Here is a 14,314-nt window from a genome sequence, read left to right as displayed (position 1 = left end):
TTTAATATTTATTTTTAAATATTTAAATTAATTTTTAAAATATTTAAAATATTAAATAAAATATAAATATATTTAAAATATAAAATATTTTAAAATATTTAAAAATTAAAATTAAAATTAATTAAAAATTAAAAATTAAAATTAATAAAATTAAAATTAAATATTTAAAATATTAAAAATATTTTAATAATATGTTGAATATTTAATAATAAACATATATAATTTTAAAATAGAGTATATTTATATAAAATAATATATAATTTATATTTATATATATAAAAATATAAATATAAATATAAAAATTTTATATATTTTTATATATATATATGTTTGTTTGTTTTAGTTCATGTCTTTTATTATTAACCCGTATACAGTTGTTTCTCTTCTGGTTTGTCGAAGCAATAGTTCAGACAACATTTGCCACAGTAACATCTGTCCAAGCGGCCAGCCATAAAATCTCCAGCACCACACTCAGTCTGAAGGGCACTCTGACGAAGGCGACGGATTTTTCCATTCTCATCCACCTTCTAGTATTTCAGGATGGCCAGTTTAACCTTCTTTCTCTTATTCTTGGGAGTGGTGTAAGACTTCCTCTTCCTTTTCTTAGCGCCAGCACAAAATGAAGAGCGGACTCCTTTTGAACGTGGTAACAGGCAGAGTATGTCCGTCTCCCAGTAGCTTTCCGGCAAAGGTCAGTCTCCGCTGATCAGGAGGAATTCCTTCCTTATCCTGAATCTTGGCCTTCACGTCTTCTGTGGTATCTAAGGGTTCAACCTTGAGAGTGATGGTCTTCCCTCGAAGGGTTTTCATGAAAGTCTGCCTCTTGGTAGTGGTTCCACCGCAGCTCGTAGGTTGGAAAGAAAAGCCTGTAGAATTATATTCTCACCGGATTACAGATTCATCTTTCGGTCTTCACCATGTAATTTTAGAAACGGAAGCACCATAACATGAGGTAGTAAATAGTAAGTAAATTTTTAATACGTTCAAATATATGTTATTTGTTTTAATAGATACTAAGTCACTGTAAGACGTACAACTGTCATTATAGTGAATACGTGCAGTGAGGTAGGTGGTACTGAACGACTTAGTTATTGCCCAGATCTCTACTGCTCTTATTGGCAAGTAGTAAAAGAGTATGCATCAAAATAGCTCTCTACTTAGGGCATGCATTAGCCAACCGGACTCAACACAGCGAAAGCTGTGAAGCTCTTTGTAGAGTGTTATGGACTTTTGTGATTCTGGGAAGATATTACAGTCTTTCAAGAGGCATTTTATTCTAGTTCCTTCCGTGGTGTTGGCTTGAGCATTAAGCCGCTCACCAATCTAAAGTGCAAAATGTTATAGTAGGAGGGGTAATTTTGGATAGGAACCGTACCTCTTAAAAGGAGGGAAAAGGGGGCCAGTAATTCACTGATAGTTTGTATTAGACTTTTCATACTATAGACAGGCGTATGGAATATTTTTAGTGAGCATTTTTATTAAATACGGATTGGGGAAACTGAATCAGAGCTGGTAGTGTTTCCCAGGATGAGTTTTGTAGAATATTCTATAGAATGTTACTAAATGTTACGTGAAATTAAAAACAAACCAAAAAACAAAACTTTCTGGTCATGTAGCTTTGGAAAGCACTAGATTAAATAAAGTTGAAGAGTTTTTGTTTTTCTAACTTTGTTGAGATATAATTGACAATAGAGTATTGTGTGAGGTCTATAGCATGCTGATTTGAAACCCATAATCTGCAGCGTGATTACCACCAGAGTGCCAGCTAATACCTTGATTATATCACATAGGTACCATTTCTCTTTTGTCATGAAAACACTTAAGATCGATCTACTTGGGTTTTTTCTTTTAAAGCAACTTGCACTATATTGTACAGTGTTGTTACATACGATCACAATGCTGTGCTTTCAATCCACAGAACTTACTCATCTTGTAGGGTGTTTTGTTTTTAATGGCAGGAATTCTTGAAACCCTCAGTTTGTCAGTGTACCTTATATTCTCTAGGATGAGGAAGGGGGAGGTGAGGCGGCAGTAATACGCAGCATTTCTTGAACCTCTGTGGCTGTGGAGTCATGTTTTAGAGAGTGCCTCAGGAACTTGGTGTGCCATGGTACCTTTTGGTGAAACTGGTTTGGCTGAAATCATTTTACAGAGAGAAAACTAAGGCCCCAATAATTGAAGGTACTCACTCAAGTAGATGAATCTAGTGAGATTCCAGATCGACTCTTAGATCATTGTTCTTCCTTTCTGTTGACAAAAGAAGGGCATTTAGTGGCTTAGGGGACATAGATTTAAATACATTAGGATGTAAGTATGATTTTCTTTGTCATCTTTTAAGATTTATTGAAGCTTAATGGCTAGTCCAAGGGCTCCAGGTCTAACCAAATAAGCCAGTGCAAGTGTTAGTCCCTTCAGCCACCTTGCCGGCCGGTGGATTAGAGAGCAACTCTAGAAAGGAAGTTAAGGATTGCTTGAATCTGTTCTGTTTTCTCCCCTACTAAAGTCAGGGTAAACAGGATCTTTGTCCTCAGACCTTAGCTGTCACTGCCTGCTAAGTACAGATTTAATTCCATTCTCTGGATAACTTGTTAAATGGGTGTTAGCTCTGTAGGCTGCTTTTGAAGGTTTTGTTTTTCTGCAGTGAAATGAAATAAGAAAACTATTTTCTTCTGTAGAATCAGATTAATGTCTAAGAGTTGGAGATTCATGAGAAACACATTCTTAACAAAACTTAGTTCCTACACTGCCTTAAAACAGTCAGTTTCCAAGTATAGTACCAAATATGTACCAGCAGTTGTGGGAGAATGGAAAGGGAGCCTCAATTAAATTAATTTAGACTCTTAAGTGAATCAAAACTGCCAAATTCCTGGTAGGAAAACTTAGCATCTTACATGGAGGTATGATAAAGGTTTTAAATAAAGATTTTGTTAGGTTATAGCCTAAAGTCGTTAGACTTGTCCTCTGACAGTTTGTGAATACCATGTGCGGGGGTGAAAGATCAAGGAAGCAGGCGCAGTGGCGGTGTTTGGTTAATGCGGGGACACTTTGGGTGATCGGTGTGAACAGTTACGTGAAAGACTTGAACTCCACTTTGACAAGTAGGCATAACTCACTTACGTTCTTTGATTTAGAAAAAAAAAAAAGTTATGCCTTATAAAAAATTGCTGTTTAATGTTTCCTTTTTTGTTAAAATATAGGATTTACCATGGTTCCTTATTAAAAAGAAAAGGCATTTCAGGAATATAGTAGCTTATATTACTTACATGTTGAATGTTTTCTATTGCAAAGATAAAGGGTTGATCATAATTTTGCCAGGCTATTTTGACAAAACCAGTGGTGTGCATTCTTCTCTCCTTGCCTCCTTCCCCCTCCCCTACTCTCCCCCATCCAGCCCCCCCACCCCCCTACCGCCCCCCACATAACTGGCATGGTTAATAACAAGTCTTGGAAAAAGAAAGAATTTCCTGATCATAACTGACAAGAAGTTTAGCTACAATTCTGTGCTTGGAAAACTGTTGAGAAAATTTTGGTAAGCAGTAAGTGCTTTTCTGGAAGGATTGAGAGGGTGTTATGACATAGGCTACGATGGAGCTAGAGGTGGTAAGAATACTTAAGAGAAGCAAGGTCAGTAAGTAGTGTGGAACATGAGAACTGATCTGGGTCTATCCTTTTTCCTTTTTTACAGGCCTGAAAGGTTTTTTAAAATAGTACTGATACCCTTTATGCCTGAATGCTAAATACGGAACGTACTTCTTATTATTTAAAAAAAAATTCAGGGGCATCTGCGTGGCTCAGTCTGTGAAGTGTCTGCCTTTCTCAGGTCATGATCCCAGGGTCCTGGGATCCAGCTCAGGAGGGAGCCTACTTCTTCCTCTCTCTGCTGCTCCCCCTGCTTATGCTCTCTTGCTTTCTATCAAATAAATAAAATCTTTTTTAAAAATTCAAGAGTAGATGAGATAATTGATGACGTTTTTATGAATTTTAGCAAGTGAGTCTGGGTAATAATGTTACTGATGTTGTAATGAGAAACCTGTTTGCGTCTGAAAAGCCAGATGTCAAGGAGGTTGTTCCTATTTTCAGCTGTATTAAATCAACATGTCTTAGAAGTAGTCTTTAAAATAGATAAAATAAGATAGATAAAATAGATAAAAACTGCGGCTATATTTATTTTCAGTTGTTTCTAGAATGATGAAGTATATTCCTGTCTGTAAAATCAGTAAGATGTTTTGTAAACATATTAAGTTCTTTAGTTTCTCACCATTTTGTCTAAATATCTAAAATAGGATCTTTCCCTTAAACTTACTAACTTAACTATGCCCATAACATATTTTTTAAGTAGCCATATTAGTATAACTATGTTAGAAAAGTGCTGATAATGTGGACTCTAGACTGTGGCCATACTCTTTTGTTGTAGCAGCATCATTGAGCCATTTTTATACTGATCAGACATTCTGATGGTATCTGTTAAAAGGCATCTATTTCTACTGTCAGAGTGTATGTACAAATATATTTTGTAATTAATTTGCTTTTTTATAGTTCTTTTTCAAAGTATTACCATTTGTGTTGAATATAATATGTGCCATTTCACAATGAAAATGTACTAACTAATTAACTGAAGGGAACTAGCCGTGCGTTTTCTGGTGTACTAATCGAGAAATAGCATTTTTTGACATTTTCATGTCCTTTGAGTAGGAGAGTGAATGTGCACCTTGTGATTTGTTGTTCTGTTTTTACTAGTTTGGGAATTGAGAACTTCTACTTATGTACTTCATGTTTTGGCTGCTTCAAGCAGCATAGAAATTTTTAGGTCTATTTTGAAAAAGCTGTGATAGGAATGTTGTATGCACATGTGACAAAGGTGTGTGTCAGTTACTGGATCCTCAGGGAGACCCTCATTTTCTTGGAGAGTAATTATGTGTTTCTTTTGATTGTTATTTAAAGTCAAGTGCCTTCCATTCTAATTGACACATCAGTTACTACTGAACCAGAACTACTTCTAAGTCCTGAAGTATAATGCGTACCACGTCAGTAATATGCGCATAATGGCCAGAAACCAGGCAAGAGCCTATTTCTCATTTTGAGATAAAAATTCTCCGTACCTCATTTTTCTCCACTGTTAAAACTGGCTAGTCTTTCAGTTCTTCCTTTTTAGTCCTGGGAGGAAGGGTAGGGATAGTCTTGTGTTGGGCTACTGTGAAAATAATCCAAGATCACAAGGTTGCCCTTTAAATTTCAACAGAATTAATTTGTTACATATCAGCATTATGAAAACTTAAAATTTTGGTATATCTTGCACTTTCAGAAAGTTCTCTTAACAGTTAATATAATCAAATTGTATATTGATATTTAAATTAAGAAAAAGGTTCCTTAAGTACCGGGACCTGAGTGATAGTAGCTAATTACGCGGCTTTGGTGTGCACTAGTAACATTTTACAAATATATTTGCTTTAGCTTTGTGGGGAGGAAGTGTCTGATATACTTTTTAAACTTTATTATAGAAAACTAGAAATATTCACAAAGTATAAAGAGTTCTATAATGAATCTGCATATATTCATCTCTTGTCCTCACCAGTTTAATATAATGGCAAGTCTTGTTTGATCTACACACTATCCTACAATAGTTCCCTCCTGACAGCCCCCAGTGATTTTGAAGGAAATCCCAGACATCATGTAATTTCATTGAGAAATATTTCAATGTGTATCTCTAAAAGAGAATGAAATTATTGGTATTCCCGGTGAGTACTAGCTAGCTTTGTTGTGGAGAGGAAGTTCAAGAGGGCTTGCAAACAAGCCTGTTACTGCATTTTATTGTAGTTATTTTGCATTTAGAAAGATCAAGAGTTTATACTACTTGGGTATTTTACTACTCCAGTAACTCTCAAAGGATTTGAAATGTTGATTTTATAAATAACAGCTAAAAAACATTGTGAATTATCATCACGAATGTCTGTGGAGTTATGTGACAGTCCTCACTCCAGAGCTGAGCTGCAGTTTGCTTTGTCATTGGTTCCTGGCTCCTCCCTGCCCTGCCAAAATGTATGCTTCTTTATTTAAATGCTGAGCAATGGCATGTATAACACTTAGTTTCAGGTGAAATTCTGTAAGCCTTGACAGGTGTCAGAGAAAGAGATAGTAGAGAGAGCAAGGAGGCATGTGTGCTGAGAGAGAATAGGGGGACCGCTGTGGCCAGGCCCCAGAGTGGGCGGGACTCTCCTCCTCTCACTCTTGCTCCCCAGCCTCCTTGCCTGCTCTAGACTTTTTATTTCTTTTCTTGGTTCCCCTTTGGTTTCTATCTTTGCCTTCTCTTGACCTTTACTTAATTTTGCCTGTGGCATTCATTGTCAGGAAGATTGCTGTGGAGGATGTGATATTATGTAGGGGTTGTAAGATGAAACCTTAAAAAAGGAAAGCTTTTAAGAATAATTTGTTGGGCTTTAATTCACTTTTTATACAGATTTTATTTAATTCAAATAGCTGGATACCAACTTTGGGGTAGATTGAACTTTTCTATACTCTGTGGATGAACTACACAATATATCAAAAATGTTAATTTTGCAGACTTTAAAGTTTACTTTAGATGCTGTTATTGAAAAGATATGTAATAATAATTTTTCCTTTTTTGTTGTCTTTTGCTGCGCATTTCTTGGATGAAACTGATCCTGATATTCAAACGTGACTCTGCAGTTTACAAGGTTCCTTTGCAGCTCCCCTCTGGAGGTAAGAGTTTACTCCCTAACCTTAATGCTAGGGTCACTAATGGAACATCACTACTGGCATGTTTTGTTAGGCACTTATTTGGTAATTTAGAGGTGACCATTTTGTTTTAACACAGACTCTTCAATAATGGTAATGAGATGAATACGGACTTTTTTTAGAATAAGAATTCCTGTAAGTTACAGAACTTCTCACCTTCATAACAGGTCATTGTTTCTTTTAAGAACATTTTCTTTCTTTAAGTAAACTGAAATCAGTCTTGCATTGTAAAGAGCCTTATTGTATCTGTTTCATTCGTAACTGTTGACACTAGCCAAATTGTCTTAACTGCCCTGGCATTAACTGAGAGCTGGAGGAGTTGTGGGGGGCGTCGGGGAGGGGTGCTATTGTCCGGCAAGTTTCTGTTGGTTTGAGAGCTCTTTTTCAAACCCCGGAATTGATAAGGGAAGAACAAAGGACTTACCTGTTACTGAGCCTTTCTTAAACACAGGCATGCTCCCTTCCTGTGTCTCCCTCCCCAACTTCTCTCCTGTCCTTTCCCTTCCCCCGCTCCCAGTGCACTGCCACCTGGAGTCCTCATCCTCGTTCTGCAGTGTAGAGCTGGGTTTCCAGTGATAACACTGTGGTAGAAAGATATTTAGGAAAAACACCTGACCTGTGAGTTGACACAAGATGGGTAAGGCTTGGAGAAGGAGGGGGACGGAGGAGGCAGCAGAGTGTGTGGCGAGATGCTTGCTTTCAGAAGCAAAGCTGGGTTTCAGAGCGTTCCTTCCCTTACTGGCCACACCTGGCAAATAGCAACTTCCCTGTGCCTGGATTTTCTTATCTTTAAAAACGCAGATGATAATTCCTACCTGTCCAATGAAGCAGTCGACATAGCAGCATTTTTTTAAAAGATTTTATTTATTTGGCAGAGAGAGAGATTACGCAGAGAGGCAGGCAGAGAGAGAGAGGGGGAAGCAGGCTCCCCACGGAGCAGAGAGCCCGATGTGGGCTTGATACCAGGACCCTGGGATCATGACCTGAGCCGAAGGCAGAGGCTTTAACCCACTGAGCCACCCAGGCGCCCCCATAGCAGCATTTTTAAAGTGCTACTCAGGGACACCTGGGTAGCTGAGGCTCAGGTCTTGATCCCAGGGTCATAAGTTCAAATGAGTTTAGTAAATAAAGTGCTACTCAAACCTTAGCAATATTTCGTATTTTCCTCTTGGGCTGTACTGCAGCCCTACACAGTAAGACGCTGTTCTCTGCCTTCCCTTTGTTCTTCCTTCTGCTTCTCTTTATATTGCCTTTATGTTCCCTTCCCCCGTTCCCAGCTTGTCCAAATCCTGTCCGTCTTCAGGTTGAGCCTACACGCTTTGTCCACTGTCCGGCCCTTCTCCGCCTCTGCACACAGAGGCAATTGTTCCCTTTTCTGCTTCTGTGACACTGTGTTCACAAAATTACTGAAGCATTGTGGGTATACAGTGTAGCCCAGTCTAGCACATTCAATACTCTTAGAGACCAGATTGATGATCGCTAGAGGAAACTGAGGAGGCCAGAGAGTGCCATCCAGGTTTGGTTACATTTTCTAAATAATCCAGCATCAAGGGGGAAACAAAGCTCTGTTTGGACAGACTATGGGCTTTGAAATGTCGGCTCATGAGCAAGTCATTTCATCTTTCAGTTAATCTGAAAATGGAAATGGTGATATTTTATGGTTATTAAAACAAAATGAAATAGTGTGTGACAAACACTGAGCATAATGCCTGTCACATAGAATTTTAAATAAAGTTTATTGCAAGAACAATAAAAAAAGCAAACCATAAGAAATTTGAAGACAGTATAAATTATATAATTTACTCTTTAGTTGATGAAGCATTTTTATAAGTATAGTAGGATGGGAAGTATCACAAAGGAAAGGATTGAAAAATAAGATTTGCTTCTGTTAAAAATCCTTAATTTGGGGGGTGCCTGGGTGGCTCAGTTGTTAAGTGCCTGCCTTCAGCTTGGGTCATGATCCCGGAGTCCTGGGATCGAGCCCCACATCTGGCTCCCTTCTCAGTTGGAAGCCTGCTTCTCTCTCTCCCACTCCCCCTGCGTGTTATCCCTCTCTCCCTGTGTCTCTCACTGTCAAAAAATAAATAAATTAAATCTTTAAAAAAAAATCCTTAATTTTGTTCATTAAAACGTATATAGATAGAAGGCAGTTTGGGGAAGGTGCGATAAGGTTATACTTAATGATCTCCTGGAATCAATTTTAAAATGTGCTACTTTCTTTCCCATAACTTTTGGTTGTATTTTATGAGATAGTGTTGTGAAATACCAATGGTAATAAATGTTTTAAGAGTTTAACCTTGTAAGTAATCAAAGAAGTATAGTTTAAAAGAACAGTGATAAATGCTTGCTTACCTATTTAGGTATCTTTTTTTTTTTTTTAATGAATGCTTAGGAAGAGCTGATAGGATGGAATGTTTTTAAACTTTGTCTTTTAGAGAAATCAGTTTGGTCATCTATATAAATTCATATCTGTGGGTTGTGCGCCTGCATAATTCTAGGCTAAGAATCACTGCCAGAGAAATACTCAGAAGTGAGGACAAAACTTGCATAAGTGTTTATTATAGCATGACTTGTAATGGCAAAAAAAATTATAAACAGTCTAAATGTCCAGCAGTAGGAGAAGGTCAAGTAAATAATGGTATAGACAGCCATGTTACGGATAGAACGCTCGACAGCCATTAAAATGGGGATTATGCATATACATATTCATGAGTGTGTGTTGATGAACGAAACAGTGATAGAAATAGGATGTAAAGTTATACATGTAAATCTCATTTTAAAAATAATTTAAGCATACAGAAATTAGTTACAAAGAAGACATACAAGAGTTAAATTGTTTGATCCTTTGCTTTTCCATGAAGGGGCCACAATGGGGAGACGAGAAACCTTGGTAGGTTTTTAGCGGTGGCTTTTGTCATCTGTGTTTGGGAAGTACATCAGGCAGGTTTGACTGATGTGCAAACAGGGTCTAGTTTTGTAGGAAAAAGGTGGGTGGGGAGAAATTGCAGGAGCTTAGGTGAAGAGAATGCCGCTTAAGGTCTCAGGTTGGACTCTGATTTCGGCAAGAGCTCTGAGGGGAAACCAGGAAGAATGGGTTTGAGCAGAAGACATTTAGGCTGGATTGGCTTACCTGGACATGGCGTGAGTAAGGAGGCTGGAGCTTGCTGTCCGCGGCACTATTGGGGCAAAGATCCTTCTAAACAGACCTCACCGATAGACTTTTCTCAAATGTAAGCCCAGTGAGAGAGGACCCTGTTTTTCTTCTTTCGTCTGTGTGTCTGGTTTTAGTATAGTAAATAGTTCGGTGGAGGCTGTGGGTAAATATTTGTTGAATGAATGGACGGATGAATGAATGACTGAGCTGGGTCGGGCTGAGGCTGCAGGGAACAGGGTTTTACCCATAATTTGGCAGCGGTCAGCTAAAAACACACAAGGCCTGATATTTGTGTTTCAATATGGTTAACAGTCTTTCTAGCAAGATTGTAGCTACTTAAGATCAGGATCTTTGTCTTTTTTCATCTTTGGACGCTCTCAGGTATAGATAGGACTTGGAGTTTACCAACTGTACCCCTAGAGTTATACCAAACAAATTTTTTTTTTATTATATCTGGCTAAATATTGAGATTCTATGGGCAAAAGATTTACTCTTTGGTGAAAAGTAGAGGGAAAGTATGATCAGATTTTAGTGATAGTTTCTGTCATTTTCTGTCTGATCTGCTTTCTCCACTTAATGACCTGGAGTTGTGTTTTACCTTGTTTAAATATCTCTTTTCTTACTGAGCTTATGGACTTGGGAAAGGAAAAAAAAGTCAAAATTACAGATGACCAATGTGCTTTTCTTTACTTGAAGTATTTGGGATATACTTTGAGGGCTTTCTGTTGGAATTTTGCAGGGGCTTCCTGATGACCTAGTTAGTGGCTGCTACCCCAAATTTTCAACAGCACTGAGCTCGGGATTCTGTTCCTTTGCCACCTCACAGAGCCTGCAAGCCAAAGTAAAGGCAGAGCAGGAGAGTGTTAGGAGTCCCAAATGCTTAATTTGCCATTGAGCTCATGTTTTAGCTGGAGAAGGAAAGTTACACATATGGTAAATACCCAAACACCTTCCCTAATTTTGATTAAAAGAAAAATCTGGTAGAGACCATAAAATACATGAATCTTGCAGTAGAAAATGAAGGATACTTTAAACTTCACTTTGTCCACAAAACTAGTATGAATGAGCCATGTCCCTTTGTTGTAAGTCCTAAACAGTTAACTGCCACATGAATCTAACGAAATTGTCAGGTTATAGTAATTACATCAGTAACTTGATCTGCTGTCATTTGAATGGAGCCATGTGTGGAGAGTCAGTTACTTCCCTCTGTGGGGCTGACCCTTTTACATTCCTGTAAGCTGAAGACTAATAGAGCTCATTAAGCTTTATGGGAAAAGAGCTTTTATCACCTCGTCAAGTCAGGCAACATATTTCCATTATATTCCTAATTTCATGTGGCTCTGTGGTTGCTGATGTGCACTCCCCCACTAGGTTCACATCGGCCCTCTTCCTTACAGACATTTTTATTGACATTTCTAAGTCTGAATTACATTTTGTGTGGCACCACCTACAGATGTCTTCAATTAAATGTAGGTAAATAAAGGGGATTATATATCAGAGGCTAAAAGATTCTTGAAATTCTCTTCCGAATCAGACTTTGCCAGCCAGTCCAGTAGGGTGCAGTCTTGTCGGCATTTCGGAGGCGGAGAGCGACAGGAGAGGTGTTTGTAAGACATTTCACCATGTGTGAATGTAGGTGGCTTAGGTTCTGTTAAGGTATATCCTTCCGATTTCATTTTAAATCAATTACAGTCTTCATTTAGTAGGTATCATAGTCACTTACTGAGATGTTAGCACCTGTGTGGATGGGTGCAATGCTAAGCTCTTTGCTTATGTTGTTTTAATTCTCATAGAGCGTCTGTGAGGTAGATATTCCCAGGTTTGTTCTAAGGAAAATTGAGCCCGGAGAGGTACATTGGTTGAGCACAACATCACAGCTGTTAATATGTGGCAATAATAACAAGGTAGAAAGGAGAAAATGAAATAATCTATAAGATTTTTTTTTTAAGTTTTAATTTTCATTCTAATCAGTTAACACATAGTGTCATATTAGTTTCAGGTGTACAATATAGTGGTTCAGCACTTCCACAGATCACCTGGTGCTCGTGATGACAGGTGCCCTCCTTAGTCCCCACCACCTGTTTCACCCTCTCTCCTCCCCACCTCTGGTAATGCTGTAAGATTCTTGCACTATGTGAAGTGGTTAAGTTCGAGATGTATTTTGTAAACCCAAGGGCAAGATTTCTCAAGCTTGGCACTACTGACGTTTTGGATCCATTAAATCTTTCTTGTGGGCGCTATCCTGTGCATTGTGTCATGCTTTGCAACATTTCTAGCTTCTACCTAATAGATGCCAGGAGCACCCTCCCCCTGAGTTGAAACAAAATGTCTCTAGACTGCCTGATGTCCCAGAGGAGTGAATTGACTCCCTCTTGAAAACCACTGCCCTAGAGCAGTCTTAGAAACAAAGAGATACAGTTGATAAGCCAATCGTGAAGATAATGGCCAGGATAGCATGTTTTCAGTCTCACGAGAGGCAGAAAAAGAAGGAGAGGTGAACAAAGAAGTGAGACGGACAGCAAATAGCAAGAAGTCCAGCCCTGCTGATTGCATTCAGTATAAATGATTGGAACCAGGACTCTGCTATCGACACGTTCTGTATCTACACTGTCCCAAGCACATATGTAGCTAGTGGTCGTACGTAGATACTGAGCTTTTTAGGATCTGAATTTAAAATTTTAAGATTTTAGTGAACTTAAGAAGCCACATATGGCCAGTGGCTCTCCTATTGGACAGTACCTGGCTCAGTGGGTTGGGCCTTCGGCTCAGCTCATGATCTCAGGGTCCTGGGATCGAGTCCCGCATCGGGCTCTCTGCTCAGTGGGGAGCCTGCTTCCATCTCTCTCTCTCTCTCTGCCTGCCTCTCCATCTACTTGTGATTTCTCTCTATCAAATAAATAAAATCTTTAAAAAAAAATAAAAAAAAAAAGGTTAGAGATTGTCAGATTAGATTAAAAAAAAAAAAAAAAGGCAAGATCTACCTTAACTGTGCTGACATGGATCATTTAAAAGTAAAAGGCCAGAGTAAGGCAAACCACGCAAATGCTAACTGTGAAAAAGTTGGAGTGGCTATATATTCTTATCTGACAAAGCAAACTTCAGGGCATGGGCTGGCAACTAAAAGGAAGAGGGACATTTCATAGAGCTAAAAGGTCAGTTCATCATACAAAGACACAGTAATCCAAAGCGTGAGACAGTAATAGAGCCCAGGAACACCTGGAGCAAAAGCCAGCGGAACTGAAAAGAGAAGGAGTCCAATCCACAGTGGTAGTTGGAGACTTTAGGACAACTTTCTCTATAGTTGGCAGAATTAGAAATTAGGAGGACTACAGAAGATGTGAACAATACTATCACACAATTTTACTTCATTGACCTCTGCTGAACGCTGTACCCAACAGTGACAAATGACATATTTTTTCAAATACACAGGGAACATTTACTAAGATCAGATGCTGTACCATTATACAGAGCTCAGTAACGGAAAGGATCAAAATCATCCCTGATCAAAACGGAATTGTTAGACTCGAAAATAGAAAGAACTCATAACTCAGTAGTAATAAGACAATGTAGTTAAAAAATGGGCAAAAGACTTGATTATGTATTTCACCAGAGAAAACATACAGTTGGTTAATAAGCTCATGAAAAGATGCTCACCATCCTTTAGGGAAATGCAGATTAAACCCACAATGAGATACCACCACAAACCCTGTAGAATGGCTGTAATCAAAAGACGGTAACAGGTGTTGGCAAGATGTGGAGAAATTGGCAACCTTATTCACTGCGGGGACGGTTAAGATGGGATAGCCATGGTTTTGCATTTCTTCAAAATATTAAAGACAGGGTTACTGTTTGACCCCAAAATACAGGAATATCCAAGCAAAATGAAGAATAGACGTCCAAAGACTTGGATGTGAATGTTCATAGTAGCATTATTCATAATGGCCAGAAGCTGGGAACAATTGAAATGTCTGTCAGCTGGTGAGTGGATAAACGTCTATGTGTACAGTGGAGTACTATTCAGCTATAATGGGCACCAGTTGTGATACAGGTTGCAACGTGGGTGAACCTTGAAAACATTACGCAAAAGAAGCCAGACACAGGGGGCTACATACTGTGTTTCAGTTTTAATGAATTACTCAAAAAAGGGAAATTTAGAGAGGCGGAAAGCAGATGAGTGTAATTAGAGGTAGGAGTGAAGGATTAAGTACATACATAGGGGGCTCATAGGAGTTTTGGAGATGATAGAGATAATCCCCAATTTGATTGTGGTGATGATTCCACAATCCTATAAATTTGCTAAAAATCACAAAATTAACGCTTAAAATGGGTGAGTTTTTATCATGTGTAACTAAAGCTGGGGGAAAAAAGGCATATATCATTTCTTCATCTTTAATTTTCTAAAATGTA

At 38.4% G+C, this 14,314-nt stretch overlaps 1 protein-coding gene across 6 annotated transcripts in view; it reads left to right on the top strand.

Annotated features, from left to right (window-relative positions):
- The window catches only part of ATE1 (arginyltransferase 1), a 168,904-nt gene that overhangs the window by 44,922 nt on the left and 109,668 nt on the right, over nucleotides 1-14,314 (top strand). For all 6 annotated transcript variants that reach the window (XM_044240653.1, XM_044240651.1, XM_044240650.1 and 3 more), the window contains exon 8: nucleotides 6,685-6,717. In XM_044240653.1, the coding sequence (XP_044096588.1) occupies nucleotides 6,685-6,717 (33 nt within the window). The remainder of the gene's footprint in view (nucleotides 1-6,684; nucleotides 6,718-14,314) is intronic.

Source organism: Neovison vison, chromosome 2 (genome assembly GCF_020171115.1).
Source record: "Neovison vison isolate M4711 chromosome 2, ASM_NN_V1, whole genome shotgun sequence".
Taxonomy (NCBI): domain Eukaryota; kingdom Metazoa; phylum Chordata; class Mammalia; order Carnivora; family Mustelidae; genus Neogale; species Neogale vison.
This window is presented reverse-complemented; position numbering and strand designations above follow the sequence as displayed.